The following is a 22,930-nucleotide window of genomic DNA, read 5'->3' as shown; positions in this document are numbered from 1 at the left end:
TCAGAAGTCCATAGAATAAACAAGGGAAAACAGATTTTGGAAAAGCAGATTTTCATTATTCTTCATGTTCTGATAAAATATTTGCTGAATATATACAACAAATGCAAAGCTTATGGTGAACAGAGTTCAACCTTCTTAGTCCCTTGTAAGAGAAATTAGGGCAAAGCTCAGCAGGGCACTTAAATACATGCCTGTCCGTCACACATATTACTGTCCCCACTGGCACTGTTGTCCTGCGACATGCCAGGACAGTGCACCCTGTGCTTGCAGGGGGAAAGGCAAGTACGTCTTAGAGGTGGTTGATGGCAGAGCACAGTGACAAGGAGATAGGGGGACACGGCGCTCTAAAAACGTGGCTACAGAGTTTTGGGTTCTGGAACCTGGTTTATTGGGGCAGGTTTGCCCAGTTTCAGGCTCTCAGGGATTGTCTCCTTTAGGGAGGAAGTAAGAGGGCAGAATAAAGCAAACAGCTGAACAAAGCAAACCAGTATATACAGGTTGTAGTATTCCTGTTCTGCCAGGGTTTTGTTCTGATTTGTTTGTTTCTTTGTTTTCCTGCAGTTGGTGACAGCTTCAGACCAGTACATTCAGCACTATGAGTACAAGGAAGGGAAGGTTTTGCTCTACTTTGGTGAGGTAAAGCAAACCCAATGATTTTCTAATCCCTGCCATCTCGGATAGCTTATAGACTTTTTTTAAAGCCAATGATTATATTTTTCACACTCCACTACCTTTCTGTATTTTCTGTTATATATTATTATTGAATGGCTCAATTGAAAAAACAGAGGAGGGAAAGAAGGGAAGCATACACCTTCATCTTCCACCTTTTTATATTCCAGGAGATATAGTCCATATTTGAGATTTGATCACTGGCTCAAATAAAAAGAGAAATCCTCTCCCTCTCTAGTAAGAAGGGATACTTTTTGTGCATGATTAACAAAAGTGTTAACTGGTGGTCCTGTAAATTCCACATGGACAACTTGCATGTCAAGATCAAGATTCATATAGTGATAAACAAATATAATCATCAAGACTCATAGTTTCTGTGTGTATTTCCCAACATTTTGGATAATGACTCCACCCTATACCCACCTGAGTTGCTTCACCTCTACAGTCAAAACAGGAGTTCCTCGTAGAAAGCACACATGGGCAGTGATTTTTATTTTTTTTTAATATTAGATAATAGACAAATGAAAAAATGTAAATGTTATTATTGCTATGACTTTCCTAGATAATTTGTTCATTTAACATATGTCAAAATCTGTCTCAGACCTTAGCAGTTTACTAAAGAAAGTGTATATACTGGTGGCCGCTGGCACAAGGGAACATATTTAACACCCATAACTCCTGTGCAAGGTGGCTTTAGGAAAAAGCTGAAAAGTAAACCCCGAAGTACCAAAGATGTGAGTCCAGATCAGACAATTGCAGGCAGAGAAGACCTGCACACATCTTACAAAACTACTTTTTGAGTCTTAACTCATGCACAAAATCTCCCAGTAAAATCATGGAAGGAAAAGTCTCCTTCAAGCTGACGGTACCGATACCAGTTTCTATGCCATCAGAAACAAGCGTTCAAAAACTAGCACAGGTACAAATGAATAAGGAATTGACTGAGGAGAGAGAGTTAGTTTTCTCATCAAAACTACTGTTCCTTTTTCCTCCAGCTCACAAGTGGACCAGACCCAGACTGTATATCATTTGGGGCAAAGCAAATCAATCCCATGGGCTTGGTTCAGCCAGCAAATGCCATCCTTTATGATTTTTACAGTCCTGGTAAGGGCACAGAAAAATGATGCATAACTGCTTGAAAGAGAGACCCTCAAAAAAACCCCTCCAGTCTATATAAAAGTGATTTTGATGTAGTGTGTGAAGCCACATAATTTTATCTAGTGATAAAATAACCTGCTTTGCATACTGTCTTGCACTACCAGGGCTTAAGATTATCTAAATAGAGATCCTCTCAGGAAGGTCCATTATTTCAAATGGAATGAAAAAAAAATTTTTACACTTATGGATTTTTAAATCAGGTTTCCTGAGTTCCTGTTTCTTCTGGTGATTTTAAGCATGTTTCAGTCACATTTTGTTTTCAGTTTGACTGTCTAAGATAAGCAACCTTAGAGGTTTTATTTATGTACTGTGCTTGCTGGAGAAGTCAGTCTTGTTCTCCATTCAAAGAAGGTTAAATGCAAATCATCCCCATTTGCCAGAGTTATGCAAACAATATTTGAAAATTAGGTGAAAGTAGACTTTGCCTAAACTGAGGGGTCCAAGACAGTTTACACTGGCTTTAAACCACTAGCTGTTGGTGATCCGATCTTCTGAAACAGTGCAGTGCCCACTGTAGTTCTGTGGTCTAATGATTTTCACAGGGAACAATAAAAATGGCAGGGGAGTGGGGAGGGAGAGAAGAGTGCAACTTAAAAAAAAAATACCTGAACAAAATTTACCCAAACTGAACAAAAAAACTATTGCCCAACTGAAAAGCAAGGTGACCCCTGTACTCTATGTGCCTAAGCTATAGGTCTTTGTGGACTGCTGATGTGCATTCTATCCCTTAGTACTCTCCTTTCCCTGGACCAGGGAGAAAAGTTGACCTGCAGATGTAGATTCTACTGTACAGGCTTTTCCACCTGAGCTCTGAGACAAGCTGTTTTGTTTCTTCTACATAGACAGAAAGTGCAGTGTATTCTACAGTGCTCCCAAGCACAGTGCCATGCTTTCAAAGGTGTGCCATGCCAAGGTTTGCCAGTGTGCAGAAGGTAAGGAATTACTACATAGGCAGATCTAAAAGAAGATAGATACTTCAAGGAACCATTAACATGGAAATTGTTAAGTCCAGAAAGGACCATTACAATTATACTAATACATAATACAGGACACAGTGCGTCCTCTAGTATGTTCAGTATCAAATTGAATTTGATCTTTTGATAGCTGAATGCAATATGTGTGTGTATATATATATATGTGCACACCTATGTAAAAACCCTTTATCGCACCTCTAAGAAAGTTGTTCTGCCATTTTATTATCTGTTATATTGTGGTGTGAATGTGTATGTGTAAACTATATCTGTCTACATGTCCATGTCTACAGAGACAGACGTATCACTTATTTTCTTCACTCCAGGTCCCTGCCCAAGACAAAGATCAACTTTCAGTAAAACTGTAACAGAAACTACACGTTTTAATTTTGCCTGCTACCAACCTACTGCAGATTATGGTAAGACATGACAGACAACTGTCAACTTAGTTTAAACACAGTTCTTCTTCATAAGGATAAATTTGTATTTTTTTTTATGCCCAGACCTCTCCTGAATTGAGTAGGATTTCTGTATGTGGCCTACTGGCTAAGGAGATGAAATGAAGGCATGTGCTATTGTAGCCATCAGAGGGGTGAAATGGAAAGTAAAGGCCTTGGAAAGATACAGGGGATGCTGGGGGAAGGAAGAATTGACAACATAATGTTACAGGGTTTATTAAAAAAACATGGTGTGAATATCACCTTGCCTTGCATCCCTCGTGTTACAGGATGTAGATAAAGAATAGACTCTACATAGCATACCATAGCTCAGCAGCTCTTTCTACAGAGCTAGATGAATATTTTCTCCTTTGTTAATTTGCCTTTCTGACCTCTTCTTTGGATGGAAAATTGGAAGAGCTACTGAAGGAAAACTGGTTGAGCAGCTTTGGTAAGTTAGATTCTAACAGTAGGACAGGAAAAAAAATTAAAAGATAATCATAGAGGAGCTTCCTTGAAAAAAATACAAAAAAGGAATACAAATCTATAAGGTCTTCATTAATACCGGAGCTTCTAAAAGTATGAAAGTTGTCTTTCATACTCCCATGATTTGTGAATAGACGACCTCTGTATAGACACTTGGTAAAAGCATACCTATTTCTCAGTCTTTGGATGCAATTTCATGTTTCCATTTGGTTGCAGCGTATGAGGTGGAGATCCTCAACAGTACAAAGAAGAATGTTTTTGATTACTATGAGGCCAAAATCCACAGAATCCTTAAAGCCAGTAAGTATAAAAATCTTTGATTTCTTTCATTCACCTGTAGGAGAACTAGGTTGATTGAACGTTAGCCAGTATGAGCCATGCAGATACCATCTTTTGCTGCAGAAAGTAGGGTCAGATGCACTTCTACACTAGGCTTTCAAGAAGGTTGATTTATTGCAAGATTTGGTGTATCTGCCTCATTGTTCAGTTCGGCTCAGGGACAGTTTTTTGTTCACACTGTGCATGATTGCACATTGTGCAATCCCAGAGCATGTGAGCTTCGTCCTTTCAGATGAAACTAAACTAGAAGACACGCTCTAGCTGCACTGAGTCCATGGCTCCAAACTAGAGTTAGTCTAAGATAAACCCTCTAAAAAAAACATGCTTAGTGTGGATATTAGGACTTCTGCACCAACTAGTTAACTTTATAGACTACTACTGATTCATATTTTTTCTAGTCTACACATATTCACTGGCCTCTGTTCTGATACTAGATTAAGATTTGACATGCTTATTACTCAATTAATCATGAAACAATTGCAATCCTTGAAGAATAGCCTGAGTTGTCCACAATGACTTGCCTCAAGTCAATGAACACAGGAAAACTTCTATAACTTCAATTTAATGATTGTGATAACAACAAAGAAGCCTTTCTGCTTCTTTAGGTGCAGTGTAAATATTTGCACTTAGGCAATGTTGTTTTGCAGGCCTGTCATCCCAGCTGCTCCCATGTGAACTTAATCAGCAGCATCAGTGAACACTGATACTCTTCACAATAATTTCTGGGGAAGCTCTCACATGACATCTCAAATTGCAGCCATTGTGGTATCATGCAGTTGCCATTTTTGGGTTTGGCAGCCAGAGATTGCCTTTAAAAAGGAACTTCAAAGGTTTTGAATCCTTCCCTCTCTGGAACAGAATAATTAACTCATTCCATCAGTCTTTGCTAAGGGGACTGGCAATGCCACACAGTACTTTATGGCACACAACTTGTGTGCCCAATGTTCAGTTCTTGTTGGAAAATCAGGCCCACTCTTTATGAATCCAGAGAGAGTATCTGACATATAGGGCTTTCCCTATGCAGGGAAATGATAATGCACCTAGTGATCAAAATACTGGCTATGGGAAATTATGGTATTCTGTGGGAAAGTTTCATTAATCTCTTTAGAATACCTACAGGATTTAAAGGATTTAGAGCTCTGGGTTCCACAGCGTTTGTACTCACAACTTACAGGCAAGCACTGGAAAAATTTTGTTGCTTGGTAGCTGAGAGAAATACCCTTTGAATGCGAAGTTGAAGGGAAAAGACATCTTCTCCCATTCCCACATACTTTTAAATCCCCTTTGGTTTGTGCTGTCTAATGCAGCTTCTGAGCAGCAGGCTTTCAGCAGGCTTGGGAAAGGCTGGCAGGAGGCATGAAGCCACAATGATAAAGAAAAAGCAAGGTGTTGCACCCAAATCAGCTTGTGACTGAACTAGAGTTATTATCTTCTGTATTCTCTGTGTCTCTTTTGAGTGAGGTTGGCCTATGTTGCCATCACCAAGGGTAGGTGAGAATTCTTAGGGTAAAAATCTCATTCCCTGGATCCCTGTCATTATTTCAGTATCAATCTTTGAAATAAAGGATTGGTTCAGAAGACAGATGGAAGCATTTATTTGTGTTTGGGAGTCAGCAAGAGAGAATTTTGCAGATGTGTGGTTCTAGGATTACCTTGATTAATAATAGAATTAGTACATGTGTTTTGGGTGGCTAATATTTATGCTGTCCTATGAGTTCTTTAGAAGTCCTCTTAGAGGAACAGTATAGCCTGTGCAAAATAGCATAGAATCCTTTTTACTCTTCTTTTTTTTTCCACCCCCAGTTTTTTTGTTTCCTATTATAGATTCTAAAATTTGAAGTAATTGTTCCCCTTACATTCTGCTTAGAAGCTTTGAAACATTATATTTTAATTATTTTTTTAATTAGATATTTAGAATTGAAATTTATGTAATAACCTGTTAAAGTAACAACTCAAATGCTTACAATTGCCACAGTCTCAATTTCATTAGGGCATTTGTAAAGCATATGAACCGAGAAACACCTTGGTAATTTAAGCCCAATGAACCTGAGGAATAAGATAATTTTCTCAAGTTCTGATCCATTTTTGCATTCCATGAACAAAATGAAAATTCAGTCCACCATGTACCATGGGAACAACAAAAAGGTCTTGGGTTATGTGAGAAAACCTCAAGTACTTATTATTCTTTGGAAAAATGTAGATGTATAAGTACTATTTGTAAAATCAGTGTAAGTTTTACTAAGGAAGTAGATAAGGTTCTTAAAGCTAGGTTGCACAGTCCATGTCAAATTCTCTGAAATCTTATTAATGTCGAAATATTTTACTTCAGGTTTTTATTCTCCTTTTAGGGGTTTATTTTGAATACTAGACTTCCCACACTTTTAATATAATACTTCAGAGAGCAGAAGCTGCACAAGTTTCTGTTAACTGATAGAAAGACTGTGGTGCCTTACCTGTGATTCAAGCTGGTTTAATATGGAATTTATCACCAGGACATTTCAAATTATAGTTAGAAAGAGAGTAAGCAAGTAGAATATTGGAGTTATTTGCATTTTTTTCCAAATGGACTTTGAAAACTGTTGTCCTAGTTAAACAACACAATATCTTCATGGCCTGAAATTGGTCTGATGAATAAGCATCTTTCCAGCTCTCATGTCATTGCAGTACCAGAGCAGCCCTCTCGTCTGCCTTGGATGCTCACTTCTAGTGTGCAATGCAGTTCTGAATGAATAATCTTCTGGGACAGGATCCAGAGCAGAATCTTCTAAATTATTTTAACATGGAGATCACCAGGAGCATGTCCTATGTATCAGATTAGAGGGAAAGGCGTAAAGGCTACATCAGTGAAGTTCAGGTCAAATGTACTACAGAGAGTGAGATTTTAATACTATCTGCTGCATTGTTAAGCCACAAGATATTTGAATTTAGTATCCTAGCTTTTAAGGCCACTCTGAGCCTGAGAAATCTGAAATAGAAGGCAGCACATTTTCTATTTTCCTTGGCTTTTCCTTCAATCTCTGAGATTTAAACAAACTCCATAACGTCTGAAAAGTCCTAAGGTCTATAGCAAAACACCTCCTTCAATAACTACTGCAGAGGCCAAGACAACCAGCTAAGGCAAAAGTGGCTTACTTTTTGTCAGGTAATGCTAAGGGAAACATATCCTATCAAAGCATGGACATTTATCCCCATGTCAAGCTTCAAATCCCAAGTGAAATATGGGAGTGGGGCAGTGGGGCAAATGATCCCAAAGGGTTGTGCCTTGTGGGCTACAGTTCTACTCTTTATTAGAAAAGTTCATGGGGTTTTCTTTTCTTGTCCCGCAGCTGATGATCAAAGCATTCAAGTGGGTGCCCACCGACAGTTCCTAACACGCTCCACGTGCAAGTTAAACATGGTCCCTGGCAAACAGTACCTCCTCATGGGGAAAGATGGGGAAACAGTCGATTGCAACAACAAGTAAGTGCAATGGTTTTTGAGCAGCAGCAGCTGCTACTACAGACCATAAATCCAGAGGATACTCAATCTATTAGAATACTTCCAGAAAGCAAAGGCAGGACCAAATTTCTCAGAGACTAATTCTGCTGAATTTACTAAAAAGCAAAGAGTTCCACTCCATAGGCAAAAGGGTAGCTGTGGGGAACAGCTGAGCCACCAAAATCTGTCGGCTCATGTATCTGTGCAGAGGTTGGTTTCCAGACTTCTCAGAATTAAGTCTGGCCCTGATTCCATTGGGTTAAACTTCACAGCTGGAAAAGGAGAATGGGAAAAGCTACACAGTCCACCTACTGCAGATGCCTTAAACAACTCCTGTGTTTGCAAAAGAAATGAGCAGAGCAATGACTAAGAGCAGACCACAAAGTTTCTGTTATATCATGCATGTAAACAGCATATTCTTCTCATTTCCCATTGTCACTCTTTAATAAAAAAAGACAATTTATTTGTGTAGGAATTTAGTCTGACACTATCAAGTATTCAGGGAGGAAGACATCTTAAGTGTTTCATTTCCTTTCACAGAAGTGGAGAAAGGTAGTGCCTCTGAAAGCTTCTGGGGGGGGGGACCTCCATCAAATTGTGAGCGCCACTTCCTAAAACCTTAAAAAGTCCCACCCCCATCTCTATATGACACCAAAGTGAGTGTCTAAGGGGCCTTCTTCAGCAGAAGCCTGCTAAAGAGTGGGGTCTCCTGGAAGAGGTGTAACCTCCAAAGTCTTCTCCAGTCCAGTTGTAAAATACTCGAAGTAACACAGCTTCTCAGCACAAAAAATTAGGAAACATTTTGGGACACTCTTGAAACTAAATTGCCCCTCACTGTGTCCCACTGATGTGCACTGGGGCCTTTTCTGCCATTCTGGAAAACTCTAATAGAAACTTAGCCCGAGCTTACCTGACACTCTCAAAACACCAGTACAGCCAGGTTTGTCCCAGCTTTGTGCCTACACTTCCCAAACTTTATTCAAAGCTCAGTTAACCTGCTGGTGAAACTGAGTTTCAGGCAAGTTTCTTGGCTAGTATATCTCCTGATCTCAGAGATGCCTCAGTGGAGGGATGCAGCATCTCAGGGATTATGCTTTCCCATTGCTCCATGTCAGGAATAATGACTCATCTTCTTTGTCCCATTTTCATTCAGGATGCAGTACTTCCTTGATGCACAAGCCTGGGTAGAGAAAATTCCAGGCACCAGTGAGTGCCGCAGCACCCTGCGTCGGCAAAGCTGTGCTCACCTGCAGGACTTCCTGAACACATCTGATAGCCTGTGCCTGCTCTGATCCACACATCCTATTCCTTGTGACTGCAGCTTGCCTCCTTCCTGAATTTTTTTTGCAAAGAATGTGCACCCAAGTGGCACCTGAAACCTTGCAGGGCTGCTTCCATTGCTGTTTTGCTCTCTGAGGTATTCCTTGTAGATTTGTGTGTGGGAGTAATACAACAAAAATTGCAGTTACTCTACTAGTTATTGTGTTTATTGTACCTGACACTGGCAAAGAGAGAGTAGGAATTTCTGTCTTCCTGATCCATTATATAACAGTGCAATTATCCTGTGGAGGGTCAAATGAAAAAACATTGTGCTTGTAGAGCTGATTAATTCCTGCCTTCCAGAAAAAGACATCAAGAAATTTCCATGGGTCGGAAAGAAGACTGGACATTCCTGGGCTTAAAATAGGCTGTATATGTATACTTTATATCACTTTTGTGGCTTCCACAAATATCAAAAGCAGTTGACAATGAAAAATTATCCCAAAACTCAAAACTTCTCTTTTCTTAAGATAAGAAAAAAATCTGTAGAAAGTGTTTTGATAACACTGATAAGCAGATGACTTGCAAATACAGGTGTTATACTTTAGTTTGCCAGAAAGATGTCATTTGGCAGTTATATCTGAAGCAGAGAAGAGCTGCAACAAAAAGCTGTGTTTGCTGAATAGGTCACCATCCTCAGCTGCTCATACCACCTTCTATCTACTACATTGCCAGCAGCTACTGAGCACAAATATTTGCCATCCGGACTCCTTGTGTACACTGCAGTAAAAATAAAAGGGCCTGTATAAATGATATGACAATTAGCAGGTTCATGCTGATGTTGTTAATTCGGAGTCAAATTACTCCACTGACAGGAGGGGCAGCAGTGAGCCTTGTGTGGACAAGCAGTGAGCCTTGTGTGGCAAAAGCACTACCAGAACAGCTCCATCATCAGAGCTGTCAGACCCAGACAGCTCATTGCTGTGTGCTCACACTGTGAGGTACCCAGCTATTTTTGAAGGCTGCAAACTCAAATTTAATGTCAGCTGAACACAAATATCAGCAACGTCCTCTTCTCAGCTGCCAGGATTTGCATGGATGGAGGGTGGGAAGGCTCATTTTATGAAAACTTGTATCACTGCTTCACGATATGTGCAAAGGAGGATAAGAAACCTACTGAAGGTATAAGACAGACACTTAAATTAACAGAGGACCTTGAGGTTTGCTCCAACTTTCATATTTAGGAAATATGACTGTAATACCTGGTCATATATTCTCTTTCTTTTATTACAGAACTCAAATAAATGTAGTCATATGGCAAAATACAGCTGAGGTTAGTAAAGAGTATAATATAAATAAAGAGTAGCCTGTTCCAATTATATAGTAATAACATACCAATTATATAGTAATTCTGCTAATATTTATGAAAAGATATCTCTAAGGTTAAGAGCTAAGTCCATCTTTTCCACTTCACAGGACTTGAGTTAAATGCCAGTATCTGACAGGTCAGAGGTTCCTGCTAAGCAGACAAACACCAAATAATTGCTCCACTCAAGACTCTGTAAAATGATGCGGTGAAAGTATCATTAAAATGTTATGATAGTTTGCATTTTACATATTTTCTTCTATTTTACTTGAAGATAAGCTAAGTTGAAACTGCTTAGCGTCTATTTTTGCAAATGCAGACGCATAATGTGGGAGCTATATAGGATTATGAAACTAATTTTACTCTTATTTTTGGGACAGAGGACCCATGCTTCTACTTTAATTCTGGCAATCTGGAACCCCTGGCTTCCTGAGGAAACCTTTAAATATCTCTGGCTAAGGAGCTACCATAGAACAGTCTCTATCCCCCTCTACTTTTCTGCCCCAAACTCCCAAGCATATTCAGAGGGAGAGGGAAGACAATGGTGGAATTATTCTCTGCTGCCAAGGTTGTTAACATTTGCAGGTAACACAGCTGAAGACCTGCTGGACACTCAGACAGCACCATGGAGGCCTGCTTGAGAGCTCTAGAAGCATTCGTTTCTTGTTCTGCTGCCACAACCTGCAGAGGAAGAGAAATGGAAATGCCATGGTGACACTGCTCTTAGTGGGGAAAACCCACCTTTATAATGAGAAAGCAAGCAAGCACTTGGATTCCTGGAACATGAGGACAAGAGGAAATGGCCTCAAGTTGCTCCAGGTTTAGATTGGATATCGGAAAAAAGTTAGGTTGTCAAGCACTGGAATAGGATGCCAGGGAAGTGGTGGAGTCACCAACCCAAGAGATATTTAATAGACATGTAGATGTGGTGCTTAGGGACATGGTTTAGTGGTAGACTTGGCAGTGTTGAGTTAATGGTTGGAGTCAATGATCTTAGAGGTCTTTTCCAACCCAAGCAATTCTATGGTTTTATGACAAGGAAACGGGTGCTTGGGGATAGACATTGTTGTGGGTCTCACCTTAGCTCTTGTCTCGTGAGCAGCCTCTGCTTCAGCTGCCATTGCCCTCTGCATGGCCACAGGAATCCTGACATCTTTGATCTCCACACGGGCCACTTTGACTCCCCACTGCTCCATGGCACTGTTGAGGATAGCCTTGGGGATAAACACACAACACACCACAAAGAGTGCAGTGAGAAAGCCACATGATGTACCCTGCTACTTGGACAGAAGGACAGGCAGCATGCAAACCTGGACAGCAGAAAGACAGACCCTCCAGAGACACGAACACTGAGCACAGTGTGCGTATGGTGAGTACCACAGCCTTATGAAACACCTGCTGAGCAACACCAGTGTCACCTGTGTGGCTTCTCTACTGCCTCCTAAATTACGATCCCTGTGCTTTAGTTGGGCACTTACCAAACTTCTCCCTTTTACAAGGAAATACTACAACAACTTCCTTGGCAGCACAATGCTGTAAAAGCACATAAAAGTACACTATGGGTGAAAGACACAGCACAGCCCTGCAGCACTGACACAATCTTCTTTGCTCTGGCTCCTGGGCACTCCTGCAGTTCACGCCACCACCATGACCCTGGCTCTGCCCAAGGCCACTCTTCTTGCTGGAGAGGGATAGAGTCTCTCTTTGATTTGACTATGCCTTGTCTCTGACTGAAAACAGTAAGTCAGGTGTTGGATTTCTTCTCTGCTCCTTCCTTGGCTGCCAAATAAAGAAAGGAACCAGATGGTATTTTAAAGCACAAAACAACTGGTTCTGTACTCTTAGTTGTGATGACAGGAGATACAAGCCTTGCCTCAATCAAGAGTCTGCTCAAGACAGAGCTTCCCACAAGCAGCAAACATTTCTCCATGCTTGCAGCAGCCTCTGTGCAAGACTAAACTGATTTATTTAGGTCACTGAATAATTTCAAAATCTTAATTGCTTTTTGATAGGAGATAACTCTGTTACAAGAACTTGGGGAAATACCTTTAGAATAACTCTTTCTGACTCTAAGCAATGAGATGTGTAATTGAAAAAACAATAAAGGGAGATTTTGTTATCATTATTCAAAAAAGAAAAAGATAGTATTTCTAATTTGCTACTCCCCAGAACACATCTCCTTTGTCAGTGAATTCTGAGAGCCAGATTTACCTGGATAATTCGTGCAATCTCCTGCCAGCAGCTGAGCCAAGCTCTGTGAACCCAGAATGTTTCTCAGAGTTGTCTGTGCCAAAAGGAAGGTCGCTGAGTGGACATCACTGATGTTAGCAACAGCGTTGACAGCACTGTAGATCCTGTAGTACACCACCCATCAACTTAAGCAGTAACAGCATCTTTCGTGAGAATCTGCATTCGAGAAATGTAAAGAACTAGAGAAGGATCTGATAACACATCCTTTGCCTAGGATGGGGAATTATTTTTTTTACCCCTTAGTGAGGCGAAGGCTCTGATAATTCAAAGAAACTAAGAATTTCTTTTGATTTTCTTGTCGTTACCCTGAGGAATTACTTCAAGACAGCTCTCCAGCACCACCAATTTTTAAACTGGGGCAAAATGTTGTACATAGCCTCTAAACCACAGTTTCAACAGTAAGCGAATCTCATAACTTGAATTAATTTCTTCTGCATTAATACATGATGGCCATCCTCTTCCTTTCTTGTAGAAAGAATCATTAATGATTTTATACATTACATGCAATTTGGAAGATCTGTGCTACTTCCTCTAAACAATGTAAGAAACACCAGCAAATTGAAACAAAAATGAAAAGTGAAAAGAATTGTGAGAAGAAACAGAAAAAAATATTAAAGCATTCATAGAAGTGCTGTGTCATCTTTTGCCAGACAAGTTCCCTGTGCCTCAGCAGGCAGCTGGCCTCAGTGGAGCACTGATGATGCTCCACTATCTCTTCTCTCCTCAGCATCTTTTGCCTGCAAGCAAATGCTTCACAGAAGCCCTGCCAACCACTGCAGAAGCCTTGCCAGAACCTGCTAAGCCTTGTACAGCACAAGTACTGCAATGTATTCCTTCTAGCCTTATGTTTTTGGCAAGCAATTTTTCATTTCACCCCATGCAACCCTGCAACCTGCACTCTGAGAAAAGGCTCTTTGTGCTTATGGAAAGATAACAGTCCAAGAAAACAGCTCCTGGGGAACACAGTGGGCAATCCTTGAGGCCAAAGGGGCCCTGGAGCTGTCTCTTTGCCCTCTGCTCTTTGTGTAACGAAAGGGACAGTGGTGCCAACTCCACAAGCAGAAGCATTGTTCTGCCATAGAGTTGGGGTCACACAGAGACAAAACCTAATCAAGACAGGATTTCTCAGCAACTAATTCTTCAATTAAGTTCTTCAGTCAATATTTGTCAATAAAATGCCTAAAGATACACCCCTCCATTCCTGTTTGGATCTGAGTTTTGTGGATGTTGTCTGCTAATTCCTGTTTATTTAAGTAGATTTGTTACCCATATGTAATTTCCCTTTTCACAAACGTAGAAAGCTCTTTTGAAGGGTGAGCTCCACGTCAGATCCAATTTCATTAGGACATTCATTTACAACTGCAAATTTCGTACTTGCTCCTCTATTGTTCTTTCTGTCTCTCATGCACACTTGCATCCCACCTCCCTTGTCTTTTATCTCACAGTTCTGAATATCACCTTGACTGCAATGGTGTATCCTCAAATTTTTATAAGCTGAATCATAGAATGGTGTGGGTTGAAAGCGACCTTAAAGATCATCTAGCTCCAAACCTGCTGCCATGGGTAGGGACACCTTCCACAAGATCAGATTGCTCAGCACCCCATCCAACCTGGCCTTGAACAACTCCAAGGACGGTGCATCCACAACTTCTTTGAGCAAGAAGAAATTTTGTAAGCAGTTTGAAGCTCAAGATACAGCAAAGAAGCTAAATTTTTCATGATACCTGAGAGCTGCAAGATTATAAAACACTTTTTTTTTTTTTTTGATCATGCCGTGAATCAGCTGCATCTTTTGTTTCTGGCTTAGATGGCTGCTAGAGAATAGTTACCTCTTGTGGAGGAATCTTACAGGCAACTGTTATAAGATCAACCTTCATAAATGTATCCGTACATGGAAGTATGAGGATCATACCTGAAAAATAAAAGTAATTAGATGAAACACCTCTGAAAGTTAAGTCCAGAACCAGGTGTGCTGTACAAAGCAAACAAATGGAAATACCCACACGGTGGGGAATGAGCCCATCTTATTACTACAGATGCCCTTTTTGCTACAGGAGGTGACAACAGTGAGGTTTTGCATTTTCAAATAACATAGGGAAGTGCAGATATCTGCAAATAATGTGAACTCATTAGAGATTAATGACCTAGGGCTCTGGTCTGGTAATGGGCAGATTGCAACTCTGGTCTTAAATCTGCCATGAGATTTTCAGCAAAAATTCCTTCCATGCCTTTATTCTGTTTCCCCTTTTTAAATCATAAGCAATTTATGGTTCAGTACATCTGTATCCAGGAAAGATATCCCCCAGATCCATTCCTGCATGGCTCCCACATGAGGAACATTGTCCCAAGATGTGACACATCCTGTGAAGGAGTCCCCACTCTCCTTCACTGGAGAGGGAGACTGGACACAACTATTCTAATCTTAGCATCTTGTTTTGGCACCCAGAGCCACATCGAAGAGCTCTGCACCAGCCCTAGCTGCTCTTTCGACCTCATGACTATTATCCAAGAGGAAGGACAATACCTGAAAAGGACTTTTTCCTGTTATTTCAACTTCCAGTTTCCCCAGTTTCACTGCACAGAGATGGTAATTGCACCTACACAAACACCTCATGATGATGGGTTTGGTTTGAGTTTCTGAGTTGTAACCTGATCCTAAGTGACTGTAACAAGCTCTACATAGATGCTGAATATCTTGGCCCTGACACGTTTACCATTTTCAGAGTAGAGACAGCTAAGGAGTTGGCAGCAACAAGCAGTGTTGGAAGTGAGGTACAGGGAGAAAGGCCACAAAAGTCACTCAAAAAAGACCATGGCAGACATGAACAATGCATTTGAACCTCTCCACAGTCCCCTGCCAGTGTCTGCAGCATGAGCTCAACCTTTTGTTGTCCAATCTCCTCAACAGCAAAGCCATACCTGGTATCAAAGTACTCAAACTTTTGTGCTGTGACAGGAGGGTGGCTTTATCTTCTCTTCAGAAAAGCAAATAGTCTGCAGGTAAAGGAACTGCAGTAGAGAGGACCTTCTCAGTCTCCTCTATGCTGTGCAGAGGGACTTCACGAACCTCTGCAATTCTCTATGTGATTAGAGTGCATCATAATAAAACAAATAAACCCGGTGGATTTTAACAGAATAAAACTGCATGCATTCACCTGCTCCCTTTGCTTTCTTAAGACAGTATACGTCCCAGATGAAACACAACAGCTCGTTCATATTTTCTGATAACCTAGGAAAATATTTTAAGTTTAGAACTTTAGAACTAATTCTACTCTCTTGTCTGATTTCTTTAATCTTTGGCATCCATATTAAATGTGAAAAAAGAAGAAATAATATAGGAGGCAACAAAGCTGCAAATCACTAGGTGTTTTACATCTTCTACTTACCTCATGTTTTGCTGAAAAAACTCAGATCCCAGCCCTGCAAATATGTTACAAAACAGATCAAATATGAAAGAATTGCCACTGATTTAATAAGGCTAGCTCACAGCTCGCTCAACATCAGCACTACACTCAGAGGAGCTGTAGGCAAACCACGTCTCACTTCAGGTAACCTAGCTAACTACTTCAGTTAGTGCATCACAACTACTGAAGGCCTGGAGTTCAGGGCAATCACTGGTAACTCACACCTTAAAAATGCCTGAAATTATTATGCCCATGTCTTGAAGGGGCATTGTATGGGTTTAGGTTATGCAGTTTCTCAATGCAGGGCCACATGTTCTCATCTTCTTGTGTTAATTCCTATTGCTAGCAGCACCAAATATGAGTTCCTTAGAAAAATTTGTAGATTTATTTTCCCAGTGTTGTAAACCAGAGAAGTTTAACTGATGACAGAAGTTGAGACTGGAAGAAATTAAACAAGAAAGCTGTGGTGATACAGAAAGTTAGTGAAAGAACAGGGATCTCAGGCGCAGAACACATCTTTGCTACAAGCCTTTATGATTTCCAAAAAGTGAATGTAAAGTGCCTTGTCTTAACTAAATCGATGAAAAAATAACAGCAATGATAACAGAGTATTCTTATGTACCTCAAATCCCTCTAGCTTACCTTCATACATGCCCAGATGGAAATAGGAAAAGTAATAAGCACCAGGAGGAATGAAAGGGAAACCAGGATCCAGCCACAGACACCAATTCCTTCCCGCCTGTCAGCTATAAAAAAATATAAGGCAGAAGAGCAACGAATGAAAAATTTGAAGAGTTACCCCAGGGATGTAGATCTAGCCCAGTGCAATCATAAAGGACTGCAAAGTCCACAGAGACTCACTCCCTTTTCTTCCCTCCCATCGCTCAAAGAAAGACATCAAAGATCTAACCAAACATCCAATCTTATGGCCCCTCTACCCAAAAGGTCAAAAAATGTTCAGAAAATACATTTTGCAACAGAAAGAAAAAGGAAAAATGTAAGATATTGCCAAAGCTGGGGGCCGTGAAGGAAAATTAAAAACCTTGGGTGGAGTATCCATGAGTATGAATCTGTCAGTGCACCATGGCTGGGGCAAAATATTTAGTTTGTATGAAACAGGTAATAAGGAAAACAAGAGGAACTATTGCTTCCTTTACATGAAGGTTTTGAGGAATATTGATGGACCAGTTCATTCAGTGAACTATAAACTTCAAAATTACTGCTTGTCAAAATGCAGACTCATGCATTTTAAGCAGTTGTCTTGTTAGCTGAGCTTGTCTCATCCCAAAATTTCACTACAATGAAATAAAAAAACTATATAAAATAAATTTCATTATTTTGATGCCTGAAAGGAAGGCAGTAGTGAGCAGCTGTTCAAATGCTAAAAGTTCAGGAGGCTCTCTGCAAGGAAAGTGTGACCAAGGAGCAGCTGGTCTTTGAAGAGAAGAGCGGCTGGAGTTGCTGACATCCTCAAAAAATAGGCAAGGAGGGAAACTGGACAGTCTTGCCATCAAGACAGAGTGCTGTAGGATCAACTGAATTTTGCTAAATGTAGAAATGGATCAGGAGAGTCACAAGGAAAGCAGCAGGGATGCAGGATGAGATAATCCTAGGGGCTGCCTAGCTGCCTGGTTTGGGCCAGAAGAGGATTTTTGCAGGCACGAGCATCAGCAGATGGGAAGCTGAACACCACAGCGTACGTTTCCCAGAGCAAGAGGAAGAAGCAGGACAAAGGGACCAAGTCTCAGAGGTCTCCTCAGAGAAGCTCTGCCATGCTGATGGAAAGGTGCAAGGTGTTTTGGATAAGTTATTTGAAAGGTATAGGGTAGCACTGGCAATTTCTGACATCAAAGAAAATTCTCATGCAGATAGAAACTGATAAATAGGAAACAATTCAATTTATACTGTCTGAAAAAAAACAACTTGTCACCACCATGGAAACAGCATGAGGCTCCATCACCTGTAAGGCACAAGCTAACAGACCAGTAGAGCAGGACTGACACGTTTGTCAGAAAACTCCCAGCAACCCCAGAGGAGAAAATACAGCGCAGCCCTGCTGGAGCTCCTGCCCCTCCTATCTGTGCATGGTTGGGCTGAGCCTGCCAGTAATGGTAGCTGCACAACCTGGGTGTTACATCAAGCTCTTTGCTGCTCGCAGTTTTGCCCATCCTACTTTGAGGTCCCTGCTGCAGATTTAATCACTCACACTTAAACACGTGTGTCCAAGAGGGCCCAGTTTCAGGCCTCCATAAGAGCTGGGCATAGAATTGTTGTAGTGGGAGCTCAGCTTTCCTCCTCATCCTTTCAAAAAAACAGCATTTTTAAATCCCTAGTTGTTTCATGAGGTATCATCAGGCATTCTGCAATCAGTGGTACAAATGATTTGAGGAGCAGCCCCGAACAAATTACCATGCAAACTTTAAGGCCATGTGTATGAAGATAGAATTTTTAGGATTTAATGCGAAAATCTTTAACACTGTCACTGCTGTGTTTGCCACAGTGTACTTCATGTTACACTAGTGATGTGTCAGGCTACAACAGGCACACAAAGTACCAGCAGTCCAGTGTCTTTTAGTCAGTAGAAAGAGATCAATGAAACTCATGGAATGGGCATAATTCATAATTCTGAATCTGAAACCTGGGGAAATTAATCATGAAAGGATGTTTTGTTCACTTCAACAGAACTCAACGTTTTTAGTCTCTCTCTTCATTTCACCAAAATTACTAGCTTACAGAAAATGTCTGAAGATCTTTTTCTTCTGTGCCAAACTTGGTTATGAAGAATCTCCTCAAAAGCAATTTTGAATCTGCCATCATCCACCTGATCCTGTTGTTAAGATACCTGGTGGGAATGACACAATCCACAGACAGGGGGAATAGCTGGGAACAAACGCCTGCACTCAGCAGATTGATGCTCAAGCAGCTGAGAAGCGGTAGGGGTCAAGATAACACCCCTCACCACGATGGGCAAAAAGCATCCACCCAAAACTTGAATAAAGTACAATCAAATCCATGAGAATTGTCCTATGCCAGCTAAAAATGTAGGTTCCAATTTGAAAAGCAGGATATGAATGTATGCCTTCTTCAGAGTGAATGAAGCTCCTAGCTCCCCAAAGAACACCAGATCTTCTCTGATTACCCCAAAGTTTCAAACCATTTAACTACAAGACAAATGAAAGATTCTAAGAAAACACAATAATGAAGAATCAGTCACAATCCAACATATCAGTGACCTGGGTTTGCCATGCCTGTATATGGATTACAATAGCCATAATCACCCAAAACCCTCACTTGGGTCTATAGTCCAGAGAAAACAAAGAGCTGTAATGCTCTTGGTACAAAATGTGCAAAATCATAGAATCATAGAATCAACTGGGTGGGAAAAGACCTCCAAGATCATCAAGTCCAACTCTTGATCCAACAACAGTGCTGACTCATGTTCAGCTTTCTGTCAATCCCTCTCTGCCTGGCTGCTCTCCAGTCACTCTGTCCTCAGCCTGTAAGCGCTGCAGGGGGTTGTTGTGGCCAAAGTGCAGGACCCAGCACTTGGTCTTGTTGAACCTCATCCCGTTGGAATCAGACCATCTCTCCAGCTTGTCCAGGTCCCTCTGAAGAGCCCTTCTGCCTTCCAGCAGATCAAGACTCCCCCCCAGCTCGGTGTCATCTGCAAATTTGTGAATGGTACACTCAATCCCCTCATCCAGATCATCAATAAAGATATTAAATAGAACTGGACCCAACACTGATCCCTGGAGGACACAACTAGTGACTGGCCACCAACTGGATGCAGCACCATTCACCACCACTCTCTGGGCCCGGCCCTCCAGTCAGTTCCTAACCCAGCACAGAGTGCCCCTGTCTAAGCCATGGGCTGCCAGCTTTTTCAGGAGAATGCTGTGGGAGACGGTGTCAAAGGCTTTGCTGAAGTCCAGGTAGACACATCCACAGCCTTCCCTCATCCATCAGGTGAGTCATCTGATCATAAAAGGAGATCAGGTTGGTCAGATAGGACCTGCCCTTCCTAAACCCCTGCTGGCTGGGTCTGATCCCTTATCCATCCTGTAGCTGTTGTGTGATTGCACTGTGAGAGCTCATCATTCAGCAGTTGTGGAAAAGCTCCAGGACACTCATAAGATTCAGGGTACATCACAAACACACTTAATACACAAAATCACAATGTGGGTTACAAACTTGGAAGGCAAATGAAAAGTTCACTGTGGGCAAAAATCTCCCAAGTCTCCTACAGCCAGACAAAGATGGAGTAGACTCAGCTTTTTTAATCGTCATGTACCTTCCTGCTTTCTACTAGCACCCAAATCAATCCTGCTCAGACTCATGCTTGTCCTACTGCACTGTCCACACCTATGGCCAGACACAATGGTGAAAACATCACACATTGCCAGTAACAAGTTGGTTTGAAGAGAACACCAGGTAGGTATTCATCACACAAGCTCAACCACACTAAATGGTCTTTTGGGGCTGAAAAATTCTTCTGCCTTCCTTAAGTCATATTTTTCCCTCTCCACCCCATCCCTACAAGTATATCAATAGCTGAATCAGTCCTTTTTGGCCCTGGGATCATGCTGGCAGAAGATAGATGCTGGCACATGCTGGCAGGGCAGCATGATGCAATTTGCTCAATCACTCACAGTGGCAGATTCTGAATTTTCATTTCCTGACTACGTGGGAGATCAAATGTGCTTTTTTTGTTTGGTTAGTTCTGGTCCTTTTCATTATTATTGAGAAAAAAAGCCACACACACAAAACAAGGCTTACCAATTAGATGTTCCGTGTTGATTTTCTTGGGCATCTCCCTCTGTGTTTCCATCCCATTTGAGGGAAGCTCTGATCCCCTTACATACGAGACAGCAGTGCACCTCGAAACTGCACAGTGCTCATGCAAAATGCTGAAGAGGGAGGCAGAGTGAGAGAAGGAGAAATCCCTTGTATGAGTCCCCTGGGAGTTAGTTACCCTGGTGAGGAGAGGATGTTTACAAGCAGAGTCTCTCGGATTCGGGTTGCCTCTGGTATAACTCCCTGGTCTTCTGTCTGGGTGTCCTTTTGGCCTAGCTGGTTTTAGACCCCACAAAACACAAGCTGGAAATAATTTCTATGAATCTGTCACCACAGAGAAAAAAAAGGCAAACAAGACATGACAGAAAGAGAAGATAAAGAGAAAACAAGTCCTGTGAGTAGCAGCTGAGGTTTAGCCCAAAGAAAAGGAGGCTCTCTACAACTATTTGAAAGGAGGTTGTAGCAAAGCAAGGGTCAGTCTCTTCTCCCAGTAAAGAAGCAATAGCACAAGAGGAAATGGCCTCAAGTTGTGCCAGGGGAGGTTTAGATTAAGTATTAGGAAAAACTTCCTTTACCAAAAGGGTTGCCAGACACTGGGACAGGCTGCCCAGGGGAGTGGTTGGGTACCCATCCCTGGTAGTGTCTAAAGGACATATAGATGTGGCACTTAAGGATGTAATTTAGTGGTGGACTTGGTACTGCTGGGTTAATGGTTGGACTCAGTGATCTTAAGAGGGCTCTTTTCCCACCTATGATTCTATAAAGCCAGAAGGTAGAGATTGATTGAGTACTGCTCCTCTGCTGTTCTGGGGTTCAGCTACACCAGCAACATAAATAATCCTCCAGGTGAGGTCTCCGTGCTGTGTAGAATAGCTCACCACACACTTCTTCATACCGTCCATCAGTATAGGCCAAGCCCTGTTGAGCTAGACAACCTAAAAACCAGAGAAGTATTTCAGCTCCAAAGTCTTAAAATTGTCCCCCAAATAGGAGTATTTTTAACAAAACATTTTGACGATCAAACTAAGCATAGCATTTCAGACTAAGCCAGTTCTGCAGGAGAGAAGGGCAACCTTCTCAAAGGAGAAAGCTGTTGCTTATTATTTGAGTAAAAAAAATGAGGTGGTTTTTCATATGTAATTTATGAGTTTGACAGACACCTGCATTAATTATGTGTAGGCATCTGTCACCTAGAATAACTCTGAAGATCTGGCTCCAGCTTCATTTCACCCAAGTCTTCCTCTCTGACAGTAATCACACTGGTCCCAGATGGGTCATTCAAAGCTGACTGCTCCCCCGAGAATGCGTTCTCAGCCTCACAGAGAGGAAACTATACCACCGAAACTGATGTTTTAAATTACAGTGAAAGCCATAAGTATAAACAGCTTGAAAAATTGAGATTGACATGCTTCTTGCAAATGTGTGACAATATCCATTTTAAGTCATTAAGTCATTTAAGGCATTTTCCTCATTATTTGGCTTCTGAACACTGAGCTGTAAGATCAAACCTCAAGACAGATGCTTAATAGCAGGGTAGCAAGCATGAACAGTTACAAGAAAAATGTGTTTTAATTACTTCAGAAGTAAAAACATAATATGCAAAACCAACCCAAAAATTTTCCACTTTATAGCAACTTTTTAATTGAAAATTTTATTGAAAATAACTTAATTCTGAGCCATTTGAATGCAACAATTTGCACAGCTGCTTACAGCATCAGATAAATGAGCAAAACACTAAAACTTAACAGAAATAATTGCTCCCTGCTGTTTACTGATAATTCCCTGAGATGCCTGTAAATATAGTCCTTAAAAGGTGAATAAAGCAGATGGTGTTTTTCGTTTGTGTTCAGGAATATCACAGTATTAGTTTCTTCATTTTAACTTCAGCTGCACTTTTACTCCCCATTTAAAAAACTTTAAATCAAAGGCAAGGCAATCCTAATCCTTTCTTCTTGGGGCTGTACTGGGGCATGCGGATAACTCATGTCCCAAAGTGCTACAGAACACTCAGAGAATAAAATACAAGACCCCTGGAGCAAAGCAGTTTACAAGCTGCAAGTTCACTGGTGCTGAACAGCCTGTACCAGTCCTGTGTCAGGGCACTACCACAAAGACAATCAGACTGAGTTCAAAGCTGCTTTAGCAGGACTTACTAACTTAGAAGCAACATCAGATGACTGTGGTTTGGGCTGGTGGCAGCTCAGCTATTTCTGCAGAGTGACAGAAAGCCTTCAACTTTCTGTTTAAAAGCAGAGTAAGGGCTCAGGTCAGGTATGATTAGGTGCTTACCTGTAAGCATGCCATTCTCCAGCATTTCTC

The 22,930-nt window shown here is 41.2% G+C and overlaps 2 protein-coding genes across 3 annotated transcripts in view; one reads left to right on the top strand and one right to left on the bottom strand.

Annotated features, from left to right (window-relative positions):
- LOC135409808 (complement C4-like) overlaps positions 1-9,612 on the top strand; it is a 59,845-nt gene extending 50,233 nt beyond the window's left edge. For both annotated transcript variants that reach the window (XM_064645814.1, XM_064645813.1), the window contains 7 exons: positions 562-636; positions 1,665-1,773; positions 2,670-2,759; positions 3,125-3,217; positions 3,938-4,021; positions 7,387-7,519; positions 8,691-9,612. In XM_064645814.1, coding sequence (XP_064501884.1) covers positions 562-636; positions 1,665-1,773; positions 2,670-2,759; positions 3,125-3,217; positions 3,938-4,021; positions 7,387-7,519; positions 8,691-8,829 — 723 coding nt within the window. In that variant the 3' untranslated portion in view covers positions 8,830-9,612. The remainder of the gene's footprint in view (positions 1-561; positions 637-1,664; positions 1,774-2,669; positions 2,760-3,124; positions 3,218-3,937; positions 4,022-7,386; positions 7,520-8,690) is intronic.
- A 1,031-nt stretch (positions 9,613-10,643) lies between these two features.
- Positions 10,644-22,000, bottom strand: STOML3 (stomatin like 3). The gene is given in 10 exon segments (XM_064645812.1): positions 10,644-10,844; positions 11,243-11,377; positions 12,375-12,393; positions 12,395-12,530; positions 12,533-12,569; positions 14,243-14,325; positions 15,569-15,587; positions 15,589-15,642; positions 16,460-16,563; positions 20,594-22,000. Coding segments are annotated over 10 exon segments (840 nt in total). The 5' UTR covers positions 20,646-22,000.
- Between the last annotated feature and the right edge of the window lie 930 nt (positions 22,001-22,930).

Source organism: Pseudopipra pipra, chromosome 2, assembly GCF_036250125.1.
Source record: "Pseudopipra pipra isolate bDixPip1 chromosome 2, bDixPip1.hap1, whole genome shotgun sequence".
Classification (NCBI taxonomy): domain Eukaryota; kingdom Metazoa; phylum Chordata; class Aves; order Passeriformes; family Pipridae; genus Pseudopipra; species Pseudopipra pipra.
This window is presented reverse-complemented; position numbering and strand designations above follow the sequence as displayed.